Source organism: Furipterus horrens, unplaced genomic scaffold (genome assembly GCF_987537825.1).
Source record: "Furipterus horrens unplaced genomic scaffold, mFurHor1.1.pri manual_scaffold_1, whole genome shotgun sequence".
Taxonomy (NCBI): domain Eukaryota; kingdom Metazoa; phylum Chordata; class Mammalia; order Chiroptera; family Furipteridae; genus Furipterus; species Furipterus horrens.
The window spans coordinates 46,246,973-46,273,496 of record NW_028327171.1 but is presented as its reverse complement, the minus strand read 5'-3'; the positions used below and the strand labels follow the sequence as shown (position 1 = coordinate 46,273,496).

Sequence of the window (26,524 nt, the reverse complement as noted above, 5' to 3'; positions counted from 1 at the left end):
TGTGGGTCCTCTTGTTTGGGGCTCTCTGTGCTTCCTGGACTTGTATGTCTATTTCCTTCACCAAATTAGGGAAATTTTATTATTTTTTCAGATAGATTTTCAATTTGCTGCTCTTTCTATTCTCCTTCTGGCACCCCTATGTGAATGTTGGAACATTTGAAGTTGTCCCAGAGGCTGTATGCTCTATCCTCAATTTTTTGGATTCTTTTCTCTTCTTGCTGTACTGTTTGTATGTCTTTTTCTCCCTTAGGTTCCAAATCACTGATTCGATTCTTGACTTCATCCACTACACTGTTGATTCTCTGTAAGTTGTTCTTTATTCAAATTAGTATATCCTTCATTTATGCCTGGGTCTTTTTTTATGCTGTTGAAGTATCCACTGAGCTCCTTAAGCATCCTTATAACCAGTGTTTTGAACTCTGCATCTGATAGGTTATCTCCATTTTGTTTAGTTCTTTTTCTGGAGTTTTGTTCTGTTCTTTCATTTGGACCGTGTTTCTTTGTCTCCTCATTTTGACATCCTCCCTGTGTTTGTTTCTATGTATTAGGTAGAGCTGCTTTGACTCCATGTCTTGGTAGCATGGCCTAATATAGTAAGTGTCCTATAGAGTTCAGTGGCACAGTTTCCCCTATCACCCAAGCAGGATACTCAAGGTCCGCCTTTCACGTGGGCTGAGTACTCCCTCTCTTGTACATGAGTCTTGATTGCTGTCAGCAGGTCAATGGGAGAGATTTACCCAGTCCAGACAGCTCATAGGACTGGCTGACTCCTAGCCAGCAACCACCTCCCTCCGTGGCTTATGGAGGTGGTGGAATGCTGCTCCAACATGGTCTGTAACTGTCCACTGGGTGTGCAGGCTCTGAGGTTTCCCAGGTGGTGGAGGCTGACCTATGTTCTGTCTGGGTCCCCTTGTAAGCTATAAAGCAATCTGAAGATGGCTGCTTCTAGGGCTGGGCCTGGGGCCACTCATTGAGAGGTATGGTAGCTGGGCTCTGCTGTTGCTTGTTTGAGTGGATTTAGGAAGGTCTGAAGACCATGCCTAGCCCAGCCTTTCATATGGAAAAGCACTGCTACCAGCTTGGGTGGGCCCATAAGTTGGATGGGGCGGTGCCTTAGGTAATCATTAAGGTGGGGCTTACCATGGGAGCCAGGGAAATGGAGATTCAGATATGGTGCTGCCATACCATGGCTCTGTGTGAGGGAGGGCTCAGAAAAGGTACAACGGCCACTACAGTAGTCCTTCTCTATATCGCGGTTCACTTATCATGGCATCACTGTATTGTGGGATTTTTTCAAATATTATATTTAATTATTTATCACGGATTTTTCGCTATACTGGAGGATTTTGCAGTACTGTATACGTATGTTGTTAAAGTTATGTAGGTTTACGAGTGTAGAATAAATGTAAGGTTTCTACTTTGTGTGTGTGTGGGGGGAAGGTCTAGAACATAATACCCGCAATAAGTGAGGGAATACTGTATCTGCAGTTCTGTCTGGGAGGAAGCTGTCCCCAGCTCTTGCCCCAGTGCCAGACACTTTAGTTCCTCCCTGTATGCCACTTGTGCCCTTCAAGGTGCTGCCCCAGTGCTGGAGCCCAGAGAGAGTGAGTCTGAGTAAGTCCATGTGTGGGGCAAGGCCCTTTAAGAGGAGAGGCCTGAGAATCCTGCAATTTCTTCCGCTGACTCAATCCCTACTGGTTTTTATAGCCAGAAGTTATAGGGCCTTATCTTTCTGACAATGAAATCCTGGTCCATGTGGTCAGGTGTGGGGCTGGGATCCCTTGCTTCTGAGATATCCTTCTGTTTTATATCTACTACATGAGGGTTTGGGATTAGCCATTTCCATGTCTCTGCATCTCCACCTCTCCGTCCCTCCTACCTGTCTGGATGAATGTGGTTTCTTTAATTCCTTCATTGTCGGACTTCCACACAGCTTGATTTTCTGACAGTTCTGAGTGATATTTGTTCTGTAGTTTAGCTGTAATTTTGCTGTGGTTGTGCAAGGAGGCGAGTTGTGTTTACCTATGCCTCTATCTTGACTGGAAATTGTATTCACACTTGCATTTTTATTGTCTCATTTGATCCACAAGGAAGGGAAGATATGATTACCTCCACTGTTTAGATGAGTAAGCTAAGGTTTAGAGAATTTAGTGAGTTATCCAAGATCGTAGGGCAGCAGTTTAGACTCAAGGCCTAATTCTAGGAACTATCTAGGATAGCAGATTTGGGGCTATTTAAGGAGGGGTAAGATTTTATGTTGGGAGAAAAATGTGGAAGAATTAATGAATATTAAAAGATTTCCAATGTACTAAGTTTCTCCTCTTTCTTCCTTCCCTTCCCCTCCCCTTCCTCTCCCTTTCGTATTCTTACTCCAAAAGAACCTTTACTGAGTTCAGTTTTAGTCCCGCATGTACTGACAAAAGTGAGCTTGTTCAAGTGCGGACACTGACTGTGGATGTTCAGTCGCACTATATAGTGCTTTGCATATAGTGGGGGCTTAGAACAGACTGCGCTGGCTGAGAAGTGATTCTGGGAGCATTCAAGTAAATCTGCTCAGAATGTAAGTTTTCCAAGTATATACAGTTACACTGTCTCAATAGCTGTGACTTAGCATGCCCACAAAAACTGCCTTTCAAATTTGTGTTATGTACATTTTATTGTAAAGGAAGCAAAGCTGTGATTGCAACCATACCCTACAGTTTGAAAGATGTCCTAGAGAATACTCCCTATTATTCTCTTTCCTTTTGCAAAATAACCTAAGTTTTTTTTCTGACTATAACAGAAGTTATATGACATATTTCTCCTTCAGTACCACACCCACATGTATCTGAGTAGATAGGCAATAGTTTTAATAGTTCAAAGAGGGTTTATTAGGATGCATATCAAAGAACATACGAAATGGTATGAAGTCAACCTCCTACATTCTCTTATTTCCTCTAAGATCATACACTTTACTTACATAGTAATTCCTTGAAACACTAAAAAACTATAGGGGCAAGTCTGACTAAATATTTAAAGACATGGCTGTGGGAGAGCTAAGTTTGTGGCTCATAGAAAGTGTGCTGAAACTTTGGGCAACAGGGTAACAGTTTCTGATATATCATTCCTTAGAAACTGCCATATTGATGAGACTTCATTAAGATATACCCAACATCTGATGGGCAGAATATCTCTATGTTTATCAGATACCTGCAAAGCACATACTCTGAGCCTTGGGTTGAGGCAGGTGCTAAAGCATACTGGAGAAATTGTTTAACTCCCAGGATGATGCCCCTCTCGGTCCAGTACTCTTCCCAACACAGCCTTTCCTGGTAGGTAAACTCTTCACCCATTGCAGATACGGGACTATGCAGGGTAACTGTAGACTGAAACACCAATTGGTAATAAAATGTCTTCTCTGAGAATTAATCTTTGAAGTGATATGGGAAAATCATGTGGAGATGGAATTCATCTTACAAAAATTCATTTAGAAGCACAGTAACATGAGTGAGACAAAGCTATACAATAAGAAATTAGGTAATACTGTTGTGAAATCCTGCAGGCATAAAGCTATAATTTAGGATCATCCCATTTATTTCAAAGTCACAGTCTCCTCCTATTTTACTCCTTTTGCTATTGCCTGGGTTTGGTACGTATACTTATCTCCCAAAACTCCCTACCCATATTAATGTTGGTTGGACCACCAATGGTTTTTTAAAATAATTTTTAAAAGGTTTTTATTTTATTCTTATTTGAGAGATGGGGGGAGAGAGAGAGACCGACAGACAGAGACAGAGACAGAGAAACATCCATGATTGATGTGAGAGAGACACATGGATTGGTTGCCTCCTGCACGCTCCCTGACTGGGGATCAAACCCTCAATGTAGGCATGTACCCTGACCTGGAATTGAACTGGTGCCCCTTTGGTTTATGGGACAACACACCAACCAACTGAGCTGCATCAGCCAGGGTTGGTCCACCAGTCCTTATGACAATCATAGTATTTTTATTTAATGGTCACAAATTCTTTCCTTCTCTGCAGCCAAGCCCTTACAATGCGCTATGGTAGGTTCTCCCATCAAGAGGTGATGTCTGTTTCTCCATATGGGTTGGTCTGGCCATATGAAGGAGAACTGAGGCACTCTAACAGCCAACCAGTTGCTGGCATTGCGAATGAGGCCATCTGGCACCTGACAGCCCCCAGCTGACATGGAGACTGACTGCAGACATGTGAATGAACCTAGTCAAAGCCAGCCCAAGAAGCGCCTTGCCTGAATTCCCAACCCACAAAATCATGAGCTCAACAAAAGCTTACTTTTTTAAGCCATGAGTTTTAGAATGGCTTGTAATGCAGTAAAAGTTAACAGATATATATGAAATAACCCTTTATCTGGTACTACTAAGTGACATATAAAGTTAGAGAAAAGGTTCTCTCTGGGCCTAATTCTATCATGGGCTCTTTCTGGTATTTAACTTTCCTCCTCTGTACTTTAGTTTTTCTACTTCAAAGATGGTGATATTTTCATGAAGTTCAGTAATAATAATTTAAATATATGTACATTACAATTTTCACATCTTCTTTTCCTCTTTTCTCTTCAACAGTTTTACCAGAACCCACTATGAAGATCAGATTCTGATACACATTCTTTTCAAATTAGATAATAATATATGTGCTTAAAAATTCCAAAATGTCATATGTATGAGGTATCATAGTTACTGTTTCACAATGAATGGAGTTATATAATTGTTACAAGAATCAGAATAGCCCTCTTCTAAGAATTACTTTTTCTCAGCGAGAGTTCCCTGTCTGTTCAGTAGTACCGGGTAGAGAGTTTCCAGACTTACCTGAGACTTGAAGTAAGTTTCTTGTGGCGTGGCAAGAACATCTGCAGAAGCGATGTCTAAATGCATGAGTGTCTGCCGAAAAGAAGGTCGGTTGCGAGGTTTACTTTGCCTAAAAGTAAAAAAAGACAGCTTGTGAATTTCAGAAGTTATATCCAGGGGGATAAAGATTTTATTCTACTTTATTTATTTATTTTTTTATCAATTTAAAAAAGAGAAACATTACTTTGTTTTTCTATTTACTTATGCATTCATTGGCTGATTTCTTGTATGTGCCCTGACCAGGGTTCAAACCCGCAACCTTGGTGTATTGGGATGATATACTGAGCTACCCAGTCAGGGCTTTACTGTACTTTATGAAAAACATTTTTGATTCCGCACATGGCTGTGATGAAATGAAAACCTCTAAGATCAGTGACCTGTTTGATAATGACCCTTAGGACAGGTAAGTAATAATAGCTATCATTTACTAAGGCCTACTCTTTTGAGATGTACTAAATTCTTTATAAATAATTACAAGGCTCCTTGTCTTTAGACTGCCAGGTGATTCACTCCCAATACACATTAGAGACTTCACTGCAGTTTTAGAGAAGTTTTAAATATGGCTTTGAGGAAGAAGGTAAAAGAGAATATTGGCAGAAATATATTTCTTACCATGTCTGTTTCATAAGGATTTTGAATCCATCAGGGCAAGTGGAAGGAACTGGAAGGTGTAGACTATTGCTTCCAACACCCCAAATAATGGCCGAAGAGTCTACATCTTTGTAAGGGATCTCTCCTGTCAGCAACTCCCAAAGCACCACTCCAAAAGACCTGCAGTAGTACCAGGAGCATGTACAGAAGACATTTCAGAAAGACTGATTTGTATTTTAGTTCTTTATTTATTAAGTTTTAATCAAATCTGTGCCCAGTTTTAAAATTCTAATACTACTACCAAAAAAAAAAAGAAAGAAAGAAAGAAAGAGTCAGGAAAACTCTAAAAAAGAAAGTCAATGAGGTGTAACCAACACTCCCAGGTATTAAGATATTTTATAAAATTTCAGTAGTTAACTCTAGTGCACGAATAGACAGCCTGACTACTAATGGAATGAAACAGATACCCAGAATACCCAGAAATCAACCAAGTACATACAGGAATTATATATATGATAGAAGTGACATCTCAAACCAGTGGGGAAAAATTGATTATTCAATAAATGCTGTTGGGACAGCTGAGGAGAAAATCAAATTTATATATCATCTTACATAAAGATGAATTCCTAATGAATCAAAGATTCATATATAAAAAATGAAACCATAAAAATCCTGAAATTAAAAAAAAATCTTTAAGTATTGAAGGCTTTTCTAATTATGAAATCCAGAAACCATAAAAGGAGAGAATAATAGGCTAAACTACATTTAAAATATTCTGGCATGGAAAAAATCTCCACCATAAGCAAAATAACAGAATGTAAAAGGTATCTGTAATTCAAATACACAAAAGGCTAATCTTCTCAATATATAAAATACTCATAAATTGATAGGAATAAAGATCAGAAAGCTTAGCAAAGAATAAGAATAGTTCATAAATATGAAATTACAAATGGTTTGTAAACATGAAAAAAATACACAACCTTACTTATAAGAAAAGGAATGCAAGTTAAATTTCACCAAAGATATCTTTTTTTACCTACATGGTCAGCAAAAATCCAAAAGTTTAACTTAGTTGGTGAGACTGAGAAAACGTTCTTATATATTTCTGTTGGGAACATAAATTGGCATAATCCCCAAAGAGGGCGCATTCATAATAATTACCCAGACTACAAGTGATCCCACATTTCTTCTTTATCTTATTTACTTTGATGTTACATGCAATTTTAATATATGCTATTATTTTGGTTTTAAGCCTAAGGTTACTAGAAGTCAATTTTAAGAATGGAAGAAAAGCAAACTACAGGGAAACACACTGTTAAAAGCAAATATCTGGAGAAAAATTTGATATAGATTAAAAAAGACCAATGACAACAAAACAAGCATAGCCCATTGAGGCTGTTTAATAAAAGGGCAAACCATACTATACAACTCAGATAGGTCTGAAGCACGTCTGTGTTACCTAAAATGGGTAAACTTTGTTTAAAGTATTTTATTTAAGAAGGTGAGAATTACGTAATACATTTCATGAAGACTTTTATACTACATGGTTATTTAAAGTGAACTTTCCATATTCGAGAAAGTTCAGCATATTCTCTGAGGGTCCCCCAAACTGATGATTTACTGAATGGATAGTCACCCCAATTCCTATCTCAGTTCTCACCGTACTATCATTGTACTGGGTAGTGCCTTAGCTAATACGAGACTGCAATCAACCAGAAGTGAGTAACACTAAAGAATATTGAGGGAAGCAGAAGTGTTGATGGAGGAAACTGCTAACCGGGTGGAAGTGGGATAAGGCTTTCTACTTGGCACAGATGGTGCTGCTCACCATATATCGACTTTTTCAGAGACAGGTTCATTTCGTATCACCTCTGGCGCCATCCACGCAACTGTGCCAGCGAAGGACATCTTGGTGCTTTTATCGCTGAGTTCCTTAGAGGTACCAAAATCTGAAATTTTTACTGCATCTGTGTGAGTCACTAAAACACTTTAAAAAGAAAGAAAGGAACATCCAGATCATTAGTATCAAAGAAAAAACATGACTCAAGTTGTCGACCGAAGACTTTGCTGCCCCCTACCTCGTAGAATTCAGTTTATCAGTTCCAGTATTACTAGGATGGGACATTAGCAATACACTAGAAACAGCACCCTTCATACTTGCGAGGCAGCATAGCATAGTGGGTTTTCATACCTGGTTTTATCCTGCCTCTATCACTCTGTGAGTTTTGCCAACTTAATTCTTCTAAGCCAGTTTTCTCACCCATAAGATGGAGACAATTCAGTTCATACTATCTTATCCACAATTCAAAAATGCAAAAGGCTCAGAAAACAGTGTATAAATTTTTTTCATATGTATAAAGCAAACTCCCCTATTTATCCACTTTGTGTGACCATCATAGGTTTTGCTGCAGACATATGAATGCAGCTGGTTGTAGGTGTGCCCTGGTCTTTGCCGGGGGTGTATAAGGTAACACACTGTTACCTTCTTGAAATCATCTGACTTCAAGAGTGTTAGATAAGGGATATGGACCTGTAATAATGGCCTCATAGAATTTTTGTTTGAATTAAATGAGGTAAGCCAAACACCCATGCTCAATAAATACTGGTTTCCATCCTGCCAGTCTCAGACAGCCAACTAGGAAAACACTTTGTTTAAAACACTATTTAAGTGATGGCCAACTGAAGTGATGCATGGGGTCATGATACTAGGGAGCTGTGACATTAAAAGGCTAGTAAGTATCCTGGGGTTCCTCTAATGTTGGTGAGGAAAAGCAGGAATAAATTTAAGCTTAAGTAGATGCCACACAACTCATGTTTTAATTTTCATGGAAGTTATCTGAAATGTGACCTGGAGCAAACGACTTTTGTTAGCATTGAAGATGAACAAACCTGGTACCAGTCAAATCCAACATACTAACATCCTCACACACAGGATTGACTTTACTTGAAACAGGCTGTTTAGAATTTCAGAATGTCAATGAGTTAGGGTTCCAGAGGCTTAATGATCTAGATATTTTTAACAATAAGAAGGCTTAATACTCCAATAATGTCAGAATTAAGATGGCGAGAAAATAGGAAACTTCTCAGTCTATCTCATCCCTTCTCATTGGAACCAGGGACTTCCCTCCCTGCCAATGTCAAATAACTCTCTGCTTACCAAACAGCTCAGTGCTTACAATTGCTTTAGAACACCTTTATCCACATCCAAGCCCTGGTTTTCTGCCTGATATTTAAATTCACAAAATTTAGGAATTTTGATTTAATGGTGTTAGTCTAGGTGAAAATGCATAAGGATTAAAATATTATGGGCTATTTGAAATAATTGGAGAATTGATGGTATCATAAACTATGAAAATCAGAAAAGGTAATAATCTCCCAGAGAAAAAAGCCTACAAACTTCCCCTTCTGCGTCTTTTGTGCGGCTCACTATGGAACTTGTTGGCATGACAAGAGGGAGTGGACATGGGAGGGGAATAGAGAAGGTATGATGTTGGAACTATTGTGAAATTGTCTCTGAGACAAAGATCACACAGCTTAAATATTTAATGTAGGTAATAAAAACTCTCTTTACAACATGTCAGACTGATCTTGTTTTTTCAAAGTTAGCTTGGAACCCAAAGAGAACAAGGCTGCCTGGGGTTCAGGGTGATACTGACAACAGAGGGAAAAGCTTACTGGGTGACCAGCGTGTTATAATCTTTAAATGACAGGAATCAAAGAGAGTAGCATGTGGCTTCTGTGTATTCTAAAATTTGCTGACTTCTTCCTCTAATATGAGTTCTCAAGTATAATAAGGTGATTCAAAAGACCATTCAAGCAGAACTTTGACAAGTATTTTATGTGTATGGAATGGACCAGAAAAGCAACAGGTTGGCGTTAAGACTGTAGACAGATGGAATGAACACTATATAATAAAGTTATTTGCAAGTAAAGCACGAAGGAAGTTGTTCAGTGAGCTAATAATTGTGATAAACATTGTTGAGAACTCTGGTGATAAATAAGAGTTCCTTTGAAGTTTATAAGCAAGGACTGATTTGTATCTTCCATGGAGAAGGGGCAGGATTCCTTGTGAATTCCTCACCTTCACACTATGATGTAGGAAACAGTGGTCTTTGGTCCAAAAGTTCTGGGTTCAAGTCCTAGCTCCATGACTTTGGGTTCTGAGTCCTAGTTTCTCTTATATAAAATAAGAATAATAATACTTGTCACATCTACTCCACACAGTTTTTTCCAAGATCAAAGCAGATATGATAATGGATGTAAAAATATGCTGTAAGTCATAAAAGCACATGTAAATATATTTCTGCAAAAAGATTAATCCTTTTCTGCTTCTCCAAACCAAATGTGATAAGAAATGACAAAAATGTTTAAAAATAGGAGCTACATTGAAATATACCATTTTATCAGTTCCTTTCTTTTCCTTGCACAATTTGAGACCCAAAAACACTCCTCTTAAAGTGGTTATTAGTAGCTAAGGAATCCTTTTGATAAGAGGGATTATTAGAAACATCTTGCTTCTCTTAAATAATCAGTTTGCATTTTTCTTATAAGTCTATTTCTTTCTTTGCTTGGATTCTAGGAAACTCAAAGCCAAATATATAGTTAACCTCTAACAACTATACAGAATCTTATAATACATATTTTGTGAACAAGCTTTAGTTCTAATGTTTTTATTTTCTCTTTGCCTCTGTTTTTTATTCATTCACTTTTACCTAATTGTATTAAACATATTTCTGAAAATCAGTTTAAAAATACTTTTTTTTTATTTTTTGGAAACACACTAGGAAAGCAATAAATCAAGCCTTCAAGTGAGGAAGTTTGGCATTAATCATTCAAAACGATAGAAGGTGAGTACTTTAGATAACGAATTGTTTCATAATGGTACAATTAAAAAGCAACAGAATGGGGAAATCAGCGTCAGGTGCCTGAACTTGCCTGCCCTATAGGTAAGTAAGCAGGTCACAATCGCCCAAAAGACTCACAAATAGCACCGCCCCCTGTGCTGAGTTAAAGGGAACCGAGAGTGCGTCCGAGAGCCTCAGCTGTGTGGTTGATGGCATCCCTTATTTCTAAGCAGTAAAACAAAGTGGCTGAAACGTCAGCTCCAGTACTCACTTAGGTGATTTGAGATCACGATGAATGATTTTGTGAAGGTGCAAATAATTCATTCCACTTGCAATTCCCGTGGACCAGTCTACTAGCAATCGAGGTGTGATCTTCCTGCCAGCTCGCAAAACCTCGTAGAGTTGTCCGTGGGCGCAGTATTCCATGATGATACAATAGCATGGGGCCTGAGTACAAACACCCCTTTCAAGAAAACACAGACATGTATATAAATACGATACACACATAGAAATAAACATACATGTATACATATTTTAGGAATATTTAATAAATTTAATCAAGACCAATTTTCTATTCAAATTATTTAAAATATACATATAGATAATCTTTCCTATGACATAATTTTAAATTGAATTTATTGGGGTGACATTGGCTAATAAAATTACATAGGTTTAAGGTGTATAATTCTATAATACATCATCTATATATTGTGTGTTCACTCCTGATTCTTAAGTTAGCGTTATAAACTCTCTAGTCTTCAGGTTTTTCTATTATACATATAGAGAACTTTAGTTTGTTTTGTTCACTCCGGATATCTATATACTATGTATGCTATGCCTGGTGCTTTTTCTGTGGGACCATTCCATTTTGGGACAAAGAGAGCCCTTCACTGAGACTTTACATGGGCTGGATATTATGTTGTTTTAGATTGTTAAGAATAATATAAATATATTTCTTTGAGAATTAAATAGAGGGTTTTATACACAGTGTGCAGAAAGAGAGAATTCAAATAAAATATTACTATTTTTACTATTATTTGTTGACTTTTAAATTACTCAAATTTAAGACAACTAACTGGACTGAGGATCAAGAAAGAATTTCTATATTATACAGTCTTTAAAAAACACTTCTACTTAGAATAAAAACATTACACAATGTGTTATACATCTGTGCAGCCTGTGTTTCCATCAACTACTTGCAATTCCTTTCCCGATCATTCCAGTCCAAAAATATCTTTCTCTTTTCTAAATTTCAAGGCTACAAAGCAGCCGTTAGTTTTTTATCTGTCATTTTCCTCTCCCGATACAGATGATAGGTTCCTTGAAGGGAGAAGTCTTCAAGTTCTTTTCTGTCTACCACAAGGCCTAAGTGTTCACAGCAAGTCCCTGATGAATAGTTCTTAACTTCACCTTAACTTTCGTTTGCTGATAAAGCCTTCCCACGAACATGTGCAGAGGCCAGGGGTAGGTGGAGGGGCAGTAACATGAAAGAACATCTATTTGTCAGGAATGTTGACATGTTTATTTAATTGTTTTATTTAGTCTGCTCCAAACCATTGTAAGGTATATATTACCTTTTCAATTTTTACAGGTAATGTTCAGAGAGGGGTAGTGACTTGTTCTAGATTGGACAACTAATGACTGACAGAGCTGGTATTCAAATCCAGTCTGTTTAACTTGAAAACCATGCTCTTTCCACACAATACCACACACTGCCTCTCTTTTTACTACTTTAACATCAGTATAGACAAGCACATTGGGAATTCCTACATTAATATTGTTACCTTATAATGATATTAATTCTAACTCACAGTTTGGTTCTGAGGATGAGAAAAGAGAAGAAAAATGACCATATGCAATTCTCTGTGTCCCATCCTCAATGGTATGTATGCCTTCCTTTATAACTTTCTAGAGTAGTCTATCTACAGGATACCCAGCTAACGTCCTCAGCCAGCTATCACTTCACGTCCTTCATCTCTTAGGCTGCCATAAGTGATGAAGAAATTTAGAGGATATGATGGCTTATGATCATGTGCAAGTCTTATAACAATAGCAGGTTATAAAGAAATTAAATAGTCTTCATTTTTCCTGTTTCGATGTGCCTGTCAAATGCCACAAAGCTATTTCTATTACTCTCCATCATTTTCTAAGCTACCCAGAATTCTCATCTTGATTTTTACTGAAAAAATTTTTTCAGGTTTCTCTTACTTGACTTTTAGGAAAGCTCAGGGAAGCAGGAGTGTACAGTAACTACAAGGAGACAATTTAATTTTTTTCACAGAGAAATAGTGAGTAAGGCAGGAATAATGTAACATGCTTTAAAATATCAAAATAAATATTTGTTTGAAGCTATTCACTATCCTGTTCTACCATGTCTTAATTTGTCACACAAACATAAGCAGAAAGGGTCTAACAGTGATTCGTTATGCATTTTTCTTCTTTCTGGACTGACGAATGAGGAGCAATCATTCCGTCAGCCCTGTACTATGACAAGGCTTCTTGCTAGCTATAAATAACAGCTCTATAATAACTTCTAATTGCTACCTTTTCTTCCCTTTCACACTCACTTCCATTATAAAGAGCCAGGTTGAGTTTTCTTAAATGATTGCTTAAAAAATTGGAAGAAAAAAGAACATAGTATTCTTTCCTTGCTCTTTCCCTTTGTACATGGTTCTTACTTCAAAAGAGGCTGTGGGCACAGAAAGCAGTATCCAGAGAGATGTACTAAAATCTAATCTTGACTTTATGTCTTCCAGACGGTCCTGAATGATTCATTGGCCAAGCAACACATGGCACAGATGGCTGCAAACATAACACTGCACAATGCCTCAAGAGCGTGGTGTGACGGGCCAGGGACACAGTCTCACTATTGTTTTCCATATAGAGGTAACGACTGCTCAAGCATCTTCAGCCTAGAGAGTTAGGCAGTATCTGCCTAAAATGCTGAAAAGTGCATATGCAGGTAGGCGGGTCAGAGGGTGAAGTGAGGGAAAAGACTGTGAAGAAAAAGGAAGAAGCAAAAGAAAGGAAGGAAAAATAAAGCTTCTCATAGCCATCCTCTGAAGACACAATTCTACCTGGAAAGCCCTCTAACCTGAGAGACAGTCTATTTCATTTCAGGAGGCCAAAAGCCGTGCTCATCTGCACAATGTCCTGTGTCTCAAACCCGGCAGCCTAGTGACCTAAGCTTCAAAGTGTAATTAAATGGGAAGTTAAAGGGAAGACCATGCCTTCCATTTCAGATGGTGTAGCATATAGGGAATGAAGATCATCTCAGGGAAGTGAAATGAAAGAAAGACATGAGTTTCTGGAAGTCTGCTTAAAAATAATCCTCCTATTGTCTTTTGAAATGATCATCTCTGGAAAGATTAGAATTGGTCTCTAGAGCATTTTGTTTTAGCCTCACATGCTCTTGGTCCAACTAGAGCAACCAGTGGTAGAATCACTATAGCTGCTGACGCTCTACCCCACGCCCTCTGCATGGATGCTGCTCTCACAAGGAAATAAATCCAGGTACGTTGTTTAGCATCACAGTTAAATGCTTCTCTTCTTTTCATGCCCCTTTCCCTTTCCATAAAGGGTCTTGTTGGGGAATCAAAACTCATCCTTAATACTCATTTAAACTCATTCTATAAAAGCTATACCTAAGATTTCTATTACTTAGTTTGGGGGTGTGGTTCCAATTAAAAATGATCACATCACATGTTTAGCTTTATAATGGGAATTTTATCAAGAAAGGATCCCTCTTGGGGACTGGGGGAAGTTCCTTCCAGTTTAGAGAAGGGGCCTTTGTAAGTTATCCCACTTTTAACTGTAGCCTCCTTGGTAGTAATATATATAAAGAAGTTCTAGTTTCTACGCTTTTATCCCACCTAAAGACTACCTTTCCTGTTCTTCACCTTCCCTCCTCTAAAGCCACTCACTATTCATTTGTTCAAGTCTAGAGCAAAATTGAAGGCTGGTAAGAGAGGGAACTCAAGATAAAAGAGATTACACATATTTAGAGCTCAGTGTTGCCATATTTGGTAATTTCTAAAATTGACCTTTGAGCCTCCCCCTTTTTGCTAGGGATTCCCCCCAATATTATGAAAATAATACTCTACACTATAAAGATCTTGAAAACAACTACTTTGTAAAATAAAAATAGCACATAAGTTACTATCATCAATAATTCTGTATGATTACATTTAAAAAGATGAATGTTTGGTATTACTTGGAAAGTGATCTAACAAACAATGAGGCAGGGAGAAATACTCTCAAGGTACCTGTTATTGCAAGTTGATATTTAAGAAAGGACACCAATAGAAATAATAAAAAGCATATCTATGACACAGGTACTAATTGTTCTCTGATCACTTAGATGTTAGCTTAGTTTTCTTGATTGAACTTTAGGATGCTCAGGTTACCTGGAGGTGATCTCTGTCATCTTATTGATAAATAAGCTTGATTTAGCAGATCTGACTGCTTGATGGGAATCCACTTTCTCCCTCTCTGTCCCATCTACACCCCTTCCAAGCAGGGCATCCTCTGGCAAAAAAAAAAAATAAAACCCTTCTAGATTATAAACTCCTAAAGACATGATTCTAATTTAATAGTTTTTTTGTACCCTACCAAAGCACCTAGCACAGTGCTTAGTTTATAGCATGTTCTTAACATGTCCTTCAAAGCAGGAATTTATATATATATATATTTATATATATATATAAATATATAAATATAAATATATTAAGGGAAAGAAAGTCTCTCTATTTCTTTAAAAAAAAGCCTTGACCTACTTGAAAGCGATGATGTTAGGGTGCTTCAACTTCCTCAAATGCTTGATATCCGTCTCATTCTGTTCTCTCACTTTCTTGATGGCCACCTCCTCCGCTCGGAACTTGCCCAGGAAGACAGCTCCTTGGGCTCCACTACCCAGCCACTGCAGCTCTGAGATCTCCTCAAATGGCACTTCCCAAGTATCTAGGCACACAAGTGAGAAAGAAGCTTAACAAGATCTTGGAATTTGCTTAGGGATCATTCTGCAGGGCCATTCTAAAGGTACCAACTTTACCTCATCCAAAATGACCTCTACCTTGTGGCTCCCACCTGTAACTCACCAAAAGACAGAATCTTTCTATGGGTCTTGGTACTATAGGTCAGATATTCCCATGTCTTAGTTGGTATCAATTTTTAACCAATGAAATCAAGCAGATCAGAGATCTCCAAAATATTCTCCTCCAAACAAAATGTGTACCGACACGCCCACCTCCTTGCTTCTAGCTTCCATGTTCAGTTGATTCACCTGTCTCTACATCACTATCCCTACCCATCACCCATTATAAGTGTTGTTTGAGTCTTTGCATTTCTAGTCAGATGCTCAATTAATCTTTGCTGAGTGCATTTTTAATGACATTCTCCTAAGAACCTAATATCTGTATTAGTATTTGCTTTTTATTTAGTAGTTACTATCTGCCAGACACTAGCATAGTGCTTTACATGTCTCATGTGTTTAATCTTTACAACAGCCTACAAGTTTGGCCTTATTATGGTTATTTAAAGATGAGAAAACAAAGACACAAGGTGGTTAAGTAAGTTACCCAAGGTCATATAGATGGTAAGTGGCAGAACTCCAGAACTGGCTGATTCCAGGGACAGTGCTTTCTCTACTATACCACATTGCCTCTTCAGAATTAACTAACAGTGATATATTTTTTCATATAGATGCAATATTTTCAAGTTTCTCTTTTTCTTAAGAGTTTTGTTTGTTTTTTTTGCACTAAAAGTGGTATTATTAGATATTTATATTGTTCTTTATCCTTATAGGTATTAAAAATTTTAACTATCAGTGTGTATTACTTTTTAGATTCAATTGTTGATAATTTGTATTTTTTGCCATTTTATTGTCCATAGTTTTGATCTTTTTTTCTTAAATAAGTCCCATTAATATTTCATATAATAATGGTTTGATGATGAATTCCTTTAGTTTTTTCTTGTCTGGGGAGCACTTTATCTGCCCTTCCATTCTAAATGATAACTTTGCTGTGTAGAGCAATCTTGGCTGTAGGTCCCTGCTTTTCACAACTTTGAATACTTCTTGCCAATCCCTTCTTGCCTGCAAAGTTTCTTTTGAGAAATCATCTGACAATGTTATGGGAGCTCCCCTGTAGGTAACTAACTTATTTTCTCTTGCTGCTTTTAAGATTCTCTCTTTATCTGTAACCTTCAGCATTTTAATTATGATGTGTCTTAGAGTGGGCCTCTTTGCATTCATCTTGTTTTGGACTCTGTGCTTCCAGGGCTTGCATGTCTATTTCCTTCACCAAATTAGAGTCTCAGATATAGCACTAGTTTGCTGGTTCTGTATGTGTGGTGGGAGGGTTTAGAAAAGGGACAGTGGCCTCTGCTTGCCTTGATGCCAGACACTTCAGTTTCTCCCTGTGTACCACGGGTGCCTTTCAAGTTGCTATCCTGGTGCTGGAGCTCAGAGGGAGTAAGTCTGATTAAGTCCATGTGTGGCTTCTTTAAAACGAACTGCTTGGGGCTCCAGCAGTTTCTTCCACCGACTCAATCCCCACTGGTTTTTGCAGCCAGAAGTTGTGGGAACTTATCTTCCTGGCCCTGAGCTGGGGGTGTTGGTGTGGGGCTGGGACTCCTTGCTCCCAAGATATCACTCCAGGATTTTTATCCACCACATGTGAATGTGGGACCAGCTGTTCTGTCTCCACCCCTCCTACCAGTCTGCATGGATGTGGTTTCTTTAATTCCATAGTTGTCAGACTTCCATTCAACTTGATTTCTGATGGTTCTGAGTGATGGTTGTTATATATTTTAGTTGTAATTTTGATGTGGTTCTGTGAGGAGGTGAACCATGTCTGCCTATGCTGCCATCTTGACCGGAAGAGGTGTATATTACTTTTATAATGAATTACATGTTATTTGACATAAGGCACTTCAAAAATTCAATCAATATGTGCTTTGATCTTGTGAAACTTAAAAAGAAAAATACAGTCCATTGATCCTTCTCCTTGTCTCCCTTTTTGCCAGTGCATTATCACTCCACTGGTAAGAAATGAACATCAAAGAGCTAGAAGCCCCGTGGAATGAGTAGCATATGATGACAATGTTAAAGGTTATGAGAAATTCTGTTGGATCACTGATCACTAAAAGGCTGCTATTTGCAGAACACTGAACAAGGTAGTGTTAAGGTAGCTTTGAAGATATTTTGGTTTTGAAAGCAAATCAACTCACCATTTACCATGTGAAGTAAGAGCAGAAAGAGTTCATCAGTATCCACAAGGGAACTACAGTTCCCTCTTCTCTAATTTTCTCTAGATTAAAAGGAATTCTGTAGACTCTTAATAAAATGTGGCTTCTGATCACAATGGTTAAAAATGACCTTCAAAATATAACCATGTAGAGCAGAAAATTATAGTGAGGGTTGCTTACGTCATGGGCATTCATCCTACTCAGCAGTATTAAAGGTTTCTGCTCTAGTGAAAGGGAATATATGGCTCTATCACAGCAAATCTCTCTAAAATATAAATAACTCACAAATGAAAAATCACCAAAAGAACAAATAATATCAGGTGAGATTTGGGAGGAAGCAGTAAGTTATAGACTTGACTGCTTTTGGTATCTTTATGGCTCCTAATGACTGACAAGCAGTAAGTGTCTCAAGCAGTCTTACTTTTGTACTCACGGGCTTACTCATGCAGTGCGTACAGGGTGCAGACATTGACGGCACACTCTAAGAGAGTTTTACAATTAGGGGCCCAGTGCAGAAGTAAACGCAGTGTCATTTTGACCACTCGGAGGGCAGAATAAGGTACTATTAAGGAATATGGGCCAAGAACATAACTGGGTAGCCCTGGCCAGCATGGCTTAGTTGGTTGGGCATCACCCCACAAACCAAAAGGTCAAAGGTTGATTCCTGCTCAGGGTACGTGCCTGGGATGCCCTGACTGGGGAACTTGCAGAAGGTAGAACACAACCAATTAACGTTTCTCTCCTTCTCTTTCTCCCTCCCTTCCCCTTTCTCTAAAATAAAATAAAAATTTAAGAGCATAACTGGGTAGTATTTCTCTGAATAACTTTATAAAAGCCCAAGGTACCCCAATTTTTAATAGAATAACTACTAAAATTACACAATCTTTGGGTATCTCTTTTCCCTATCTACTCAATTTTTATTTACTGTTAAATACTAGAAACATTAAAAAATATCAGAAAAACACGCCTTTTATCCGATATCCTATCCCAAATTCAGTTTTATCTTCTCTTTTAGTGTTTGTTCATATGTTTACAACTATGGAAAAGTTGTATGTGATGTATAATTGTTCTTTTTCATGCATTATGTATTTCTCATTCATTTATATAGTTTTTATTATAAGCTTTAATAGTTGTTTAATGTATCTTTTTTTGGTACTTAAGTGTTTCCAGCTTTCTGTTTGGTAATTTAAATTTGAAATTTAAATACTTTTTCTTTCTTTATATTATTTCCTCAGACTCAATCCTTGGGTTTAAGAGTTCAATTTCCTGGCTTGGTATACATTCCAAATTGCTATCCAAAAGGATTTTGCTAGTTTTTGCTGACAGCAGCAATGTGTGTCTCTTTTACAACAGCTTTGCCAGCCATGGATATTGCTAATTATTTTTTTGGTGCTAATTTACCTAGGTAGAAAATATTTTATAAGTTTGTACTATTTTAGTTGTCAGTGATATAGAATATTTTCTTTACATTTGTTTAATACTCACATCTGCTTTATATGAATTGTCAAATTTATCCTTTGTCGATTTTACTAGTAGGGTCTTGTAGTTCTCTTAAACTTGAAGGAGCTTTCTTTCTATTTGAAAATATGAAGATAATATTTTTTACAAAAAACTTTTTCTTTTAATTTTATTATTTTTTTGAAAAGATATATTTTTTTGGTTGCCTGAAATCTCCTTTGTAATTTCTTCTATTTGTTCCTCTATCTGCTAAGAGTTGATCTATACCTGATTTTTTAAAAAATTTAACCTTTATATCCATCTTGAGTTTATTTTGGTGTATCATATGAGGACTGATTTAAATTATTTTTCTCCATATTGTTATTTAGTGATTCCAAAACAATCTGTTAAATAACCCTTTCTTTTCATATCATTTTATAATGCTTACATTGTAATTTCCTATATTTTAAATAAATAATGCCATTATTAAGTATTTTTATAAAATGAGAAATAAATGAATTATTAAAATATAAATCTGGCACTCAAATACCACAGGTTGAGGATACTTTAATAAGGAATAAAATAGTCCTCTACCATCAGTTGCTCATATACATGTTATTCAGCCAAGTCTTAATTATCCATGGAAAAACAAAGGGGAAGCATTGGTAATTCAAAACACAGAGTGTAAAATAAAGTAATACTGCAACCACCTTTGAATCAATCTTATTACCAGAACTGACTACTAGAAGTAAAACTGATGGATGTGATTTAGTTTTCTTGTCCTGTCCTAATGTCCCTGTTAATATTTAATAAGGAGACAAGGATCAGAAAAATGGCAGGGGAAAAAAACAGCAATAAGAATATGAGAAATTGGGGGCCTAGATCATCAATGAATGAGATAATTAACCTCATAATAATGAAAACTGGCTGTGCTCCCTCCAGGGTTAGCTCTAGACTTTCTGTGGCTTTTACATCTGTCCCACTGGTCCTCTTCCCCAGCTTTTATCTTCTCACTGATTCATCACTATGACTACTATCTTAATTCCAATATCCACTATGATTCTCAAGACTGAGAAAAAGCCAGATGCCCACTCTCTTTAATGCATAAATTCTCCTTTGTTTATTCAGACATGTCTTTGACAATACTTGCTTTGAGACTGGGATCTATTTGGAGATAAAAGATTTCAATTAAACATAGTACTACCTTACTTGAACTTTACTACCAACAAACTAAATGGGAGATCAAGACATCATTAAAATTTTTAAAAATCTAGTGAAATTTCCTCATAAGTCCTAAATGCAGGGACACATCTGTTACATGTGCTATCCTTTGGTTGAGTATAATCCTGGATTAAGGATTATCTCCCAGATCCCAGTGCTGACAAGGAAAAAATGACACTTAGTTTCTGGCTGGCAAAACTCCTTTAGATCCCACAGCAACACCAGCCCACAATAGGACATCTTGTCATCTGCTGAAGAATTAGGCAGCTGCTGTGACCTGTAAGCTTACGCTGACCAAGCCTGTTTCTTATTTATTCTTGCAATAAGCCTTTCAGCAAGTCACATAATCAATTGGAAGACAAATTAAATACAAGTTTAGAGGACAATAAAAAAATTCCAAGGCTCCCTTTCCCAAATACAGAACATGTCTGAACCTCAATGTTGCATTTGGATCCTGAGACCTTCAAATTACCTCCGAGATAATTATGAGACTGGACAAGTTAAGATCCGAAAAACCAAATGTAGTTTATCACATAAGCAGATATTTGTAGGTTTTGTGTCTAAGCAAAGAAGAGGGAACTTTTGAAAAATAATAAATAAAGGGCGGTTATCTCTGAATTGTGGGATGACAAGTCGTTTTTATTTTCCTCTTTATGCTTATCTTTATTCCCAATTTAAAAAATAATGAGATCGTTTAATATAGGAGTCCCCAATCTTTGTGTGATAAGGAATAATTTTTTAATTTCCTTGAAACCTTAAGATCATGCAGGTTGGGGGAAAAGTTGGGTTGTGCAGAGTATGGGAGTATGTATGAAAAAGAGAGAGACATAGGCAGACAGACAGGCAAAATCCAGGTACTAACAAAGAATTTCTGCATGTAGATGGACTGGAGACTGTGATTGACAAATCCTAAAATTATGCCTAGAATCGACAGATATACTGGTAAATTCCAATATACTTATGGATAAGGGGTATAGAAAAGTTAGTATTGGTTTAGGTTAAGTCTTTCACTAATAGGAAAAAGAGAATACATGAGAAAGTAGTTAATGGTAACTAACATCGACTGGCTGTTGTGTAAAAGCTGTGAACAGTCCTGAAGAAAAAAGATGAATATATTTTTAATGGAGGGTCACAGAGTCCAACATTCAGTTTTAAAATAAAAACAGAATCTTATTTCTGATCCATGTTTTTCATTTCCAAAAATTTTAAATGAGAGATCTCATAACAACCAAATAATTTACACAAGGCTACGAAGATGTGTATCAAAGGCCTTAAAAACAACCAACGCTTTGAACCCAACCATTCCTCTTCTAGAAATTTATCCTAAGGAATAAGCAAAGATATGTGCCAAGATTAATAGAGATGTTCATTGAAGTGTGGCTTATAATCACTAAAAATAGCCAACAAATTGTCAAGCAATATAGGATTCCTTAAATAAATATTAACATGTTCACACAATTTAATATTTTACAGCCATTAAAAATGGTGCTGATGAAGTATAGTTGATGATATAGGAAATATTCACACTATAAAGTGAAAAACAGTATGACTCTATTTTTTTAAAGGCACATATACACATACAAAGAGACTAACACAATATATACCAAAAACATTAATGGTGGTTATTCTCAGGATACTGGGGATCACAGATTATTTTAACTTTTTTTGGAGGAACTTACCTGTATGTCTGAAATTTTCTACATATATTACTTTTGTTATTAGGAATAAAATTTCTTTTAAAGACTACAAGTGAAGTTATAAAGAACACTGGTGTCATGTGTTCTCTTTACTTCACAATCATAGTGCTTGAATTGGAATACATAAATATACATGTTACACAATGATGGGAGTTAAAAATTTACTTTTTAAAAAGTAGTAGGATCTAAAAATAATAATGCTCTCAAGAATGGTTAGATATTTTGTCTGTTCTCAAAATGTGAGCCTTTCTGTGCCTTGGCTGTAAGAAAAAAATTACTACAACCTAAGGCAGGTCTGCAATCATCAGGCAGTCAGACGGGGTTCTTGTCTGGTTTTGGATTAGTCCAGTTGCCATCAGACTTTTTGATTATATAAACTTCCAATTCAAAAGATTTTAATTTGCAAATATTATGTGATTTATTTATAAATTAGATATCTATACAACTTTATTAAAATACCAACTATATTAAAAAATGCATGAAAATAGAAATTTGAAATGGTATAAAAGAAACAGAAGCTGTGACATTTTCTTCCTTATAACACCATGGATTGTCTTATCTATATTCTACTTTGGACACCACTTGACTGGCCAACCATAAAAGATGGGCTTCAACCAAAAAAAATGTGAATCCATTCCATTCAGAAGGTCTACGAAATACTGATATGGGTATTTATTTGGTATTAGTTCTTTAATTAACCCACAGGTGAAAGGTTATCCAGTTAATGACGATGATGTATTTACACAAGAAATATCTTCCAGGTTCATACTATAGCTTACCTTGCTGCTGTAATTTGTAGTCAGTGGAATATGCCTTCCCAATGATATTCCATACAGGCTTTAAGCATCCAAATAGTCCTTCAAGAAACCCACCACTGCCACTGCCCGACCTGCTGAACTGAATCTTGATGTCTTCAGTTCCACTCACACTCTCTCCATCTGCAGTGTTGCTGTTCCCCTGAGACATGGCCATTTCTGATTCATCTTGTTCCCTTAGCTGAAGAACACTGTTCTCAAACTGGTCCCTGGAATCCTCACTTACACTTGTCAACACTGTTGTAGTGATGAGGCTGTTCATGCCCTCAGTTAGCTCTGCTGATACCACCCCCTTTTCCTGCTGGTCCTTAAGGAGGTTGGGTGAAGGGTGGCTCCCCATTGGGGTGAGCTCATCTTGAAGTCCATTGGAGGTTTTGTTTTCACTCAAGGGTAAGTGTGGGGAGGAGGAGCAGCTCAGGTGCTCCTGAGGGCCGGCCATCGTGCCATGAGTGTGCCCAAGGTCCTGAGATGGCACTCAGAGGACTATTGGAACAGGGTTCGGATGTATGAAAGGGCTCCAAAACCTGGGGAAACAGGAGGAGGACATGAGATCACCCTTTTCTTAGTCATTGCACTACTACACTTCTGTTTATAATAATAAAAACATTGACACAATGGCATTTGTTTAACAGTGGTGTGTATCCACATGGTGGAATACTGTGCAGCAATTAAAAATCATGCTGTAGAAGCATATTTACTCATGTAAGAAAATGTCCATGACATATTAATATAAAAACAGGTTAGAACAATATATACAATATAAATGTTTGAAATTTATTTAAAAAGGATACACAAACACATATACAAGAAAAAAGACTAGAAGGATACATCTCAAGAATTAACAACAGCTAATTCTAGGTAGTTAGATTGAGTTGGGTAGGGGGCAGGGCATTATATTGTCATGTTTTTTAAGATATTCCAAGCATTCTGCATTAACATGTTTGTGTCTCCCCAGATTCATATGTTGAAATGCAAGCCCCACCATGTTGATATTTGGTAGTGGGGCCTTTGGAAGGTGATTAGGTCATGAGGGTAAAGTCCTCATGAATGGGGCTAATTAGTGCCCTTATAGAAGAGACCCCCGGAAAGTTCCCTTGCTTTTTCTGCCACGTGAGGACACAGTGAGAAGACGGCTGCTATGAGCCAGGAAGCAGGCAATGAAGATGAGGGGAGAGAGGTAAGAGGTAGAATTGGTAAGATCTAGTGATTAATTAGACATTGGAGTGGGTAAGGGAAAGGGAGAGGAGAGCAATAACTTTCAGATAACTTACTTGGGATAGTGGATAGAGGGGCAATGTCATTAACTGAGATATAAAATATCAGAAGAAAATCAGATTTGGAAAGAAGGTAATGAGCTCAGTTATAGACATAGAGATTTTAAGGCCTATTGTGTGTTCATGCACTGAACCAGACTTTTATTTTTGTTATCTGATTTTAAAAAGACACCTTGTAAAAAGGGGATTGAAGAGAGGTAAAGGTATGTGTTCCTTTAGCTCTGGGGAAGTAGTATCAAAACAATACAAGGGTGAACACAAATTAAATTAAAAATGTATTTATTAAATATGTGCTAAGAGCTCTGCCATGCAATAGGCTTGATTCTGTGGATACAGAACATTATTTGTTGCCATTACTACTTTTAATGATAATGAAGACAAAGAGCTTCACAGTTTGTAGAGCCCTGTTTATGTAATTCAGAGATGTACTGGTAAACTAGCTCTCCAGAAAAAAGTCCCAACAATCCATTTTGTAGTGTTTGTGGTTTCCCTCGGATAAATACTCCCACCATGGCAGATTTCAAGCTAATAACAGTTAAACAGCCTGTTTGCTAAGGCACTAAATATTTGACAACTGTCTCTTATAAATTGGTGCATAAGCCAGCTCCAGCACTAATATTCTTTGTAAGAGTGCCTTGTCATTTTACAGAGAAGTAAGAAACTTTTCTGAATCACATATGGAGTAAGTGGTAGGGAGCGAATAAAAATCTAACTCAAAATTCAGATTCCTAAATTCCCTTGTCTTTTTTACAACATGATGGCACCTCTTATGATAAACCCTTACTTTCCAAGAGTGCCTCACTGGTTAAAAAATACTGCTGCTAAAAATGAAACTGCCCTTTGATCCAGCAATTCCATTGCTAGGATTATACCCAAAGAATCCTGAAACACCAATTCAAAAGAAGCTATGGACCCCTATGTTCATAGCAGCATTATTTACAATAGCCAAGTGCTGGAAACAGCCTAAGTGTCCCTCTGTATATGAGTGGATCAAAAAACTGTGGTACATTTACACAATGGAATACTATGCAGCAGAAAGAAAGAACTCCTGCCATTTGTGACAACATGGATGGAACTGAAGAGCATTATGTTTAGCAAAATAAGCCAGACAATGAAAGACAAATACTATATGATATCACCTAATACAAGAAACTAATGAACAACACAAATGAGCAAAATAGAACCAGAGGCATGTAAACAAGGAGCAGACTGACAATGACCAGGGGAGAGGGAGGCAGGGGAGAAGGAGGGTAAGAAGGGAAAGGGTCTAGTCAAGGAACTAGTATAAATGACCCATGGACATGAACAACAGGGTGGGGACTGACTGTGGGAGCAGGGGTGGGGGGTGGGGGAGAGCAATGGGGGGAAAAAGCGGGACAACTGTAATAGAAAAGCAATAAAAAACAAAACAAAACTGTTGCCTCTGATCTTGATCTAAACCAAAGGCCTACAGGCAGGGATATGCTAAAGGTCACAGAGCCAGGGTTGCATGTCAGGCTATTTTTCCTTATCCCCAAACTTTTTCCTGTACCATACACTGTCTGTAAGACACAGGTCCTTTCTTTCAAAGCTTACAAACTAGTTAAGGAGTTAATAATTACATTGAGGGAATCACCTCCTGACTGCCCCCCCCCCCAACAAATGTGCCATATTCTGTTACATAGAGCTATGAGAAGAGAAACAATAACAAGGGTAGGAGAAGTTAACTTGGGCTGAAAGAAAGAGGCAGGACTTGAGATGAACCTTTGAAAGAAAGATATGTTTCAGGCCGACAGAAGAAAGGAACTCAGGGAGGACTAAGGGCATTCATTAGCAGAGGTGGAGAGGCAGAAACAGCCAGGGCATGTAAGGGGTTGGTAACTTAAATTCTGTGGCATGGAGAAATTTAGAGGCTGGGCAACTGCCTGGGAATAACAGGTTGGGGGAAAAGGAGAAAGGAAGAAAGAAAAAGAAAACCTGGGTTCATTTGTTACAGCAATACCTGTTTGCTGAATGGACCACCATCCCCCTGGCCCCACCCTCCCCACTTCATTCCTTTAGCGCTCCTCTCGAAGTTTTGATGTTACTGATTCCCTCATTTTGCTTTCTTTCTGATCTCCTGCCACAACCTTGAGCTGTGTCTTGCCTTTGGACTCTCCAACCTTGCTCTGCCTTTGATCTCTTTGAAGACTGCTGACTTCAGACTATCTGACCTGGCCACTGCCTCAGCAGTTCCTTCCAGTCTGCCTTTGCCACTGGGACTCGTGGTTACCCTATACAGCACACGCTGTCCATTATGCTCTTGGCTCACATCAGACTTGAGGATAATGCAAATACCCAAATGTATATGTGAATTTCAGCCAAACACCTATTTGTGCAATTTGTTCTTTGGATCATCAAACTGCAGGACTTTATATTAATTCTTGGTAAATTTCCATTCTGTCCATGTTTATCCTGAGTTTCTCCCTGATGACATCATATTGGAATGAGCTCATACACAAAGAGTTAGAAAAACACGTGTTTGTTTTGTAATATCTTCCCATTTCTAAGAGCTTAA

General features: G+C 37.5%; 1 protein-coding gene across 1 annotated transcript in view; it reads right to left on the bottom strand.

Moving 5' to 3' along the window:
- Positions 1-26,524, bottom strand: part of MAP3K13 (mitogen-activated protein kinase kinase kinase 13) — a 131,860-nt gene that overhangs the window by 21,465 nt on the left and 83,871 nt on the right. The window contains exons 2-7 of the mRNA XM_090275069.1: positions 22,679-23,238; positions 15,075-15,258; positions 10,571-10,762; positions 7,284-7,442; positions 5,477-5,635; positions 4,826-4,934 (exon numbers count right to left, since the gene is read on the bottom strand). Coding sequence (XP_090131195.1) covers positions 4,826-4,934; positions 5,477-5,635; positions 7,284-7,442; positions 10,571-10,762; positions 15,075-15,258; positions 22,679-23,153 — 1,278 coding nt within the window. The 5' untranslated portion in view covers positions 23,154-23,238. The remainder of the gene's footprint in view (positions 1-4,825; positions 4,935-5,476; positions 5,636-7,283; positions 7,443-10,570; positions 10,763-15,074; positions 15,259-22,678; positions 23,239-26,524) is intronic.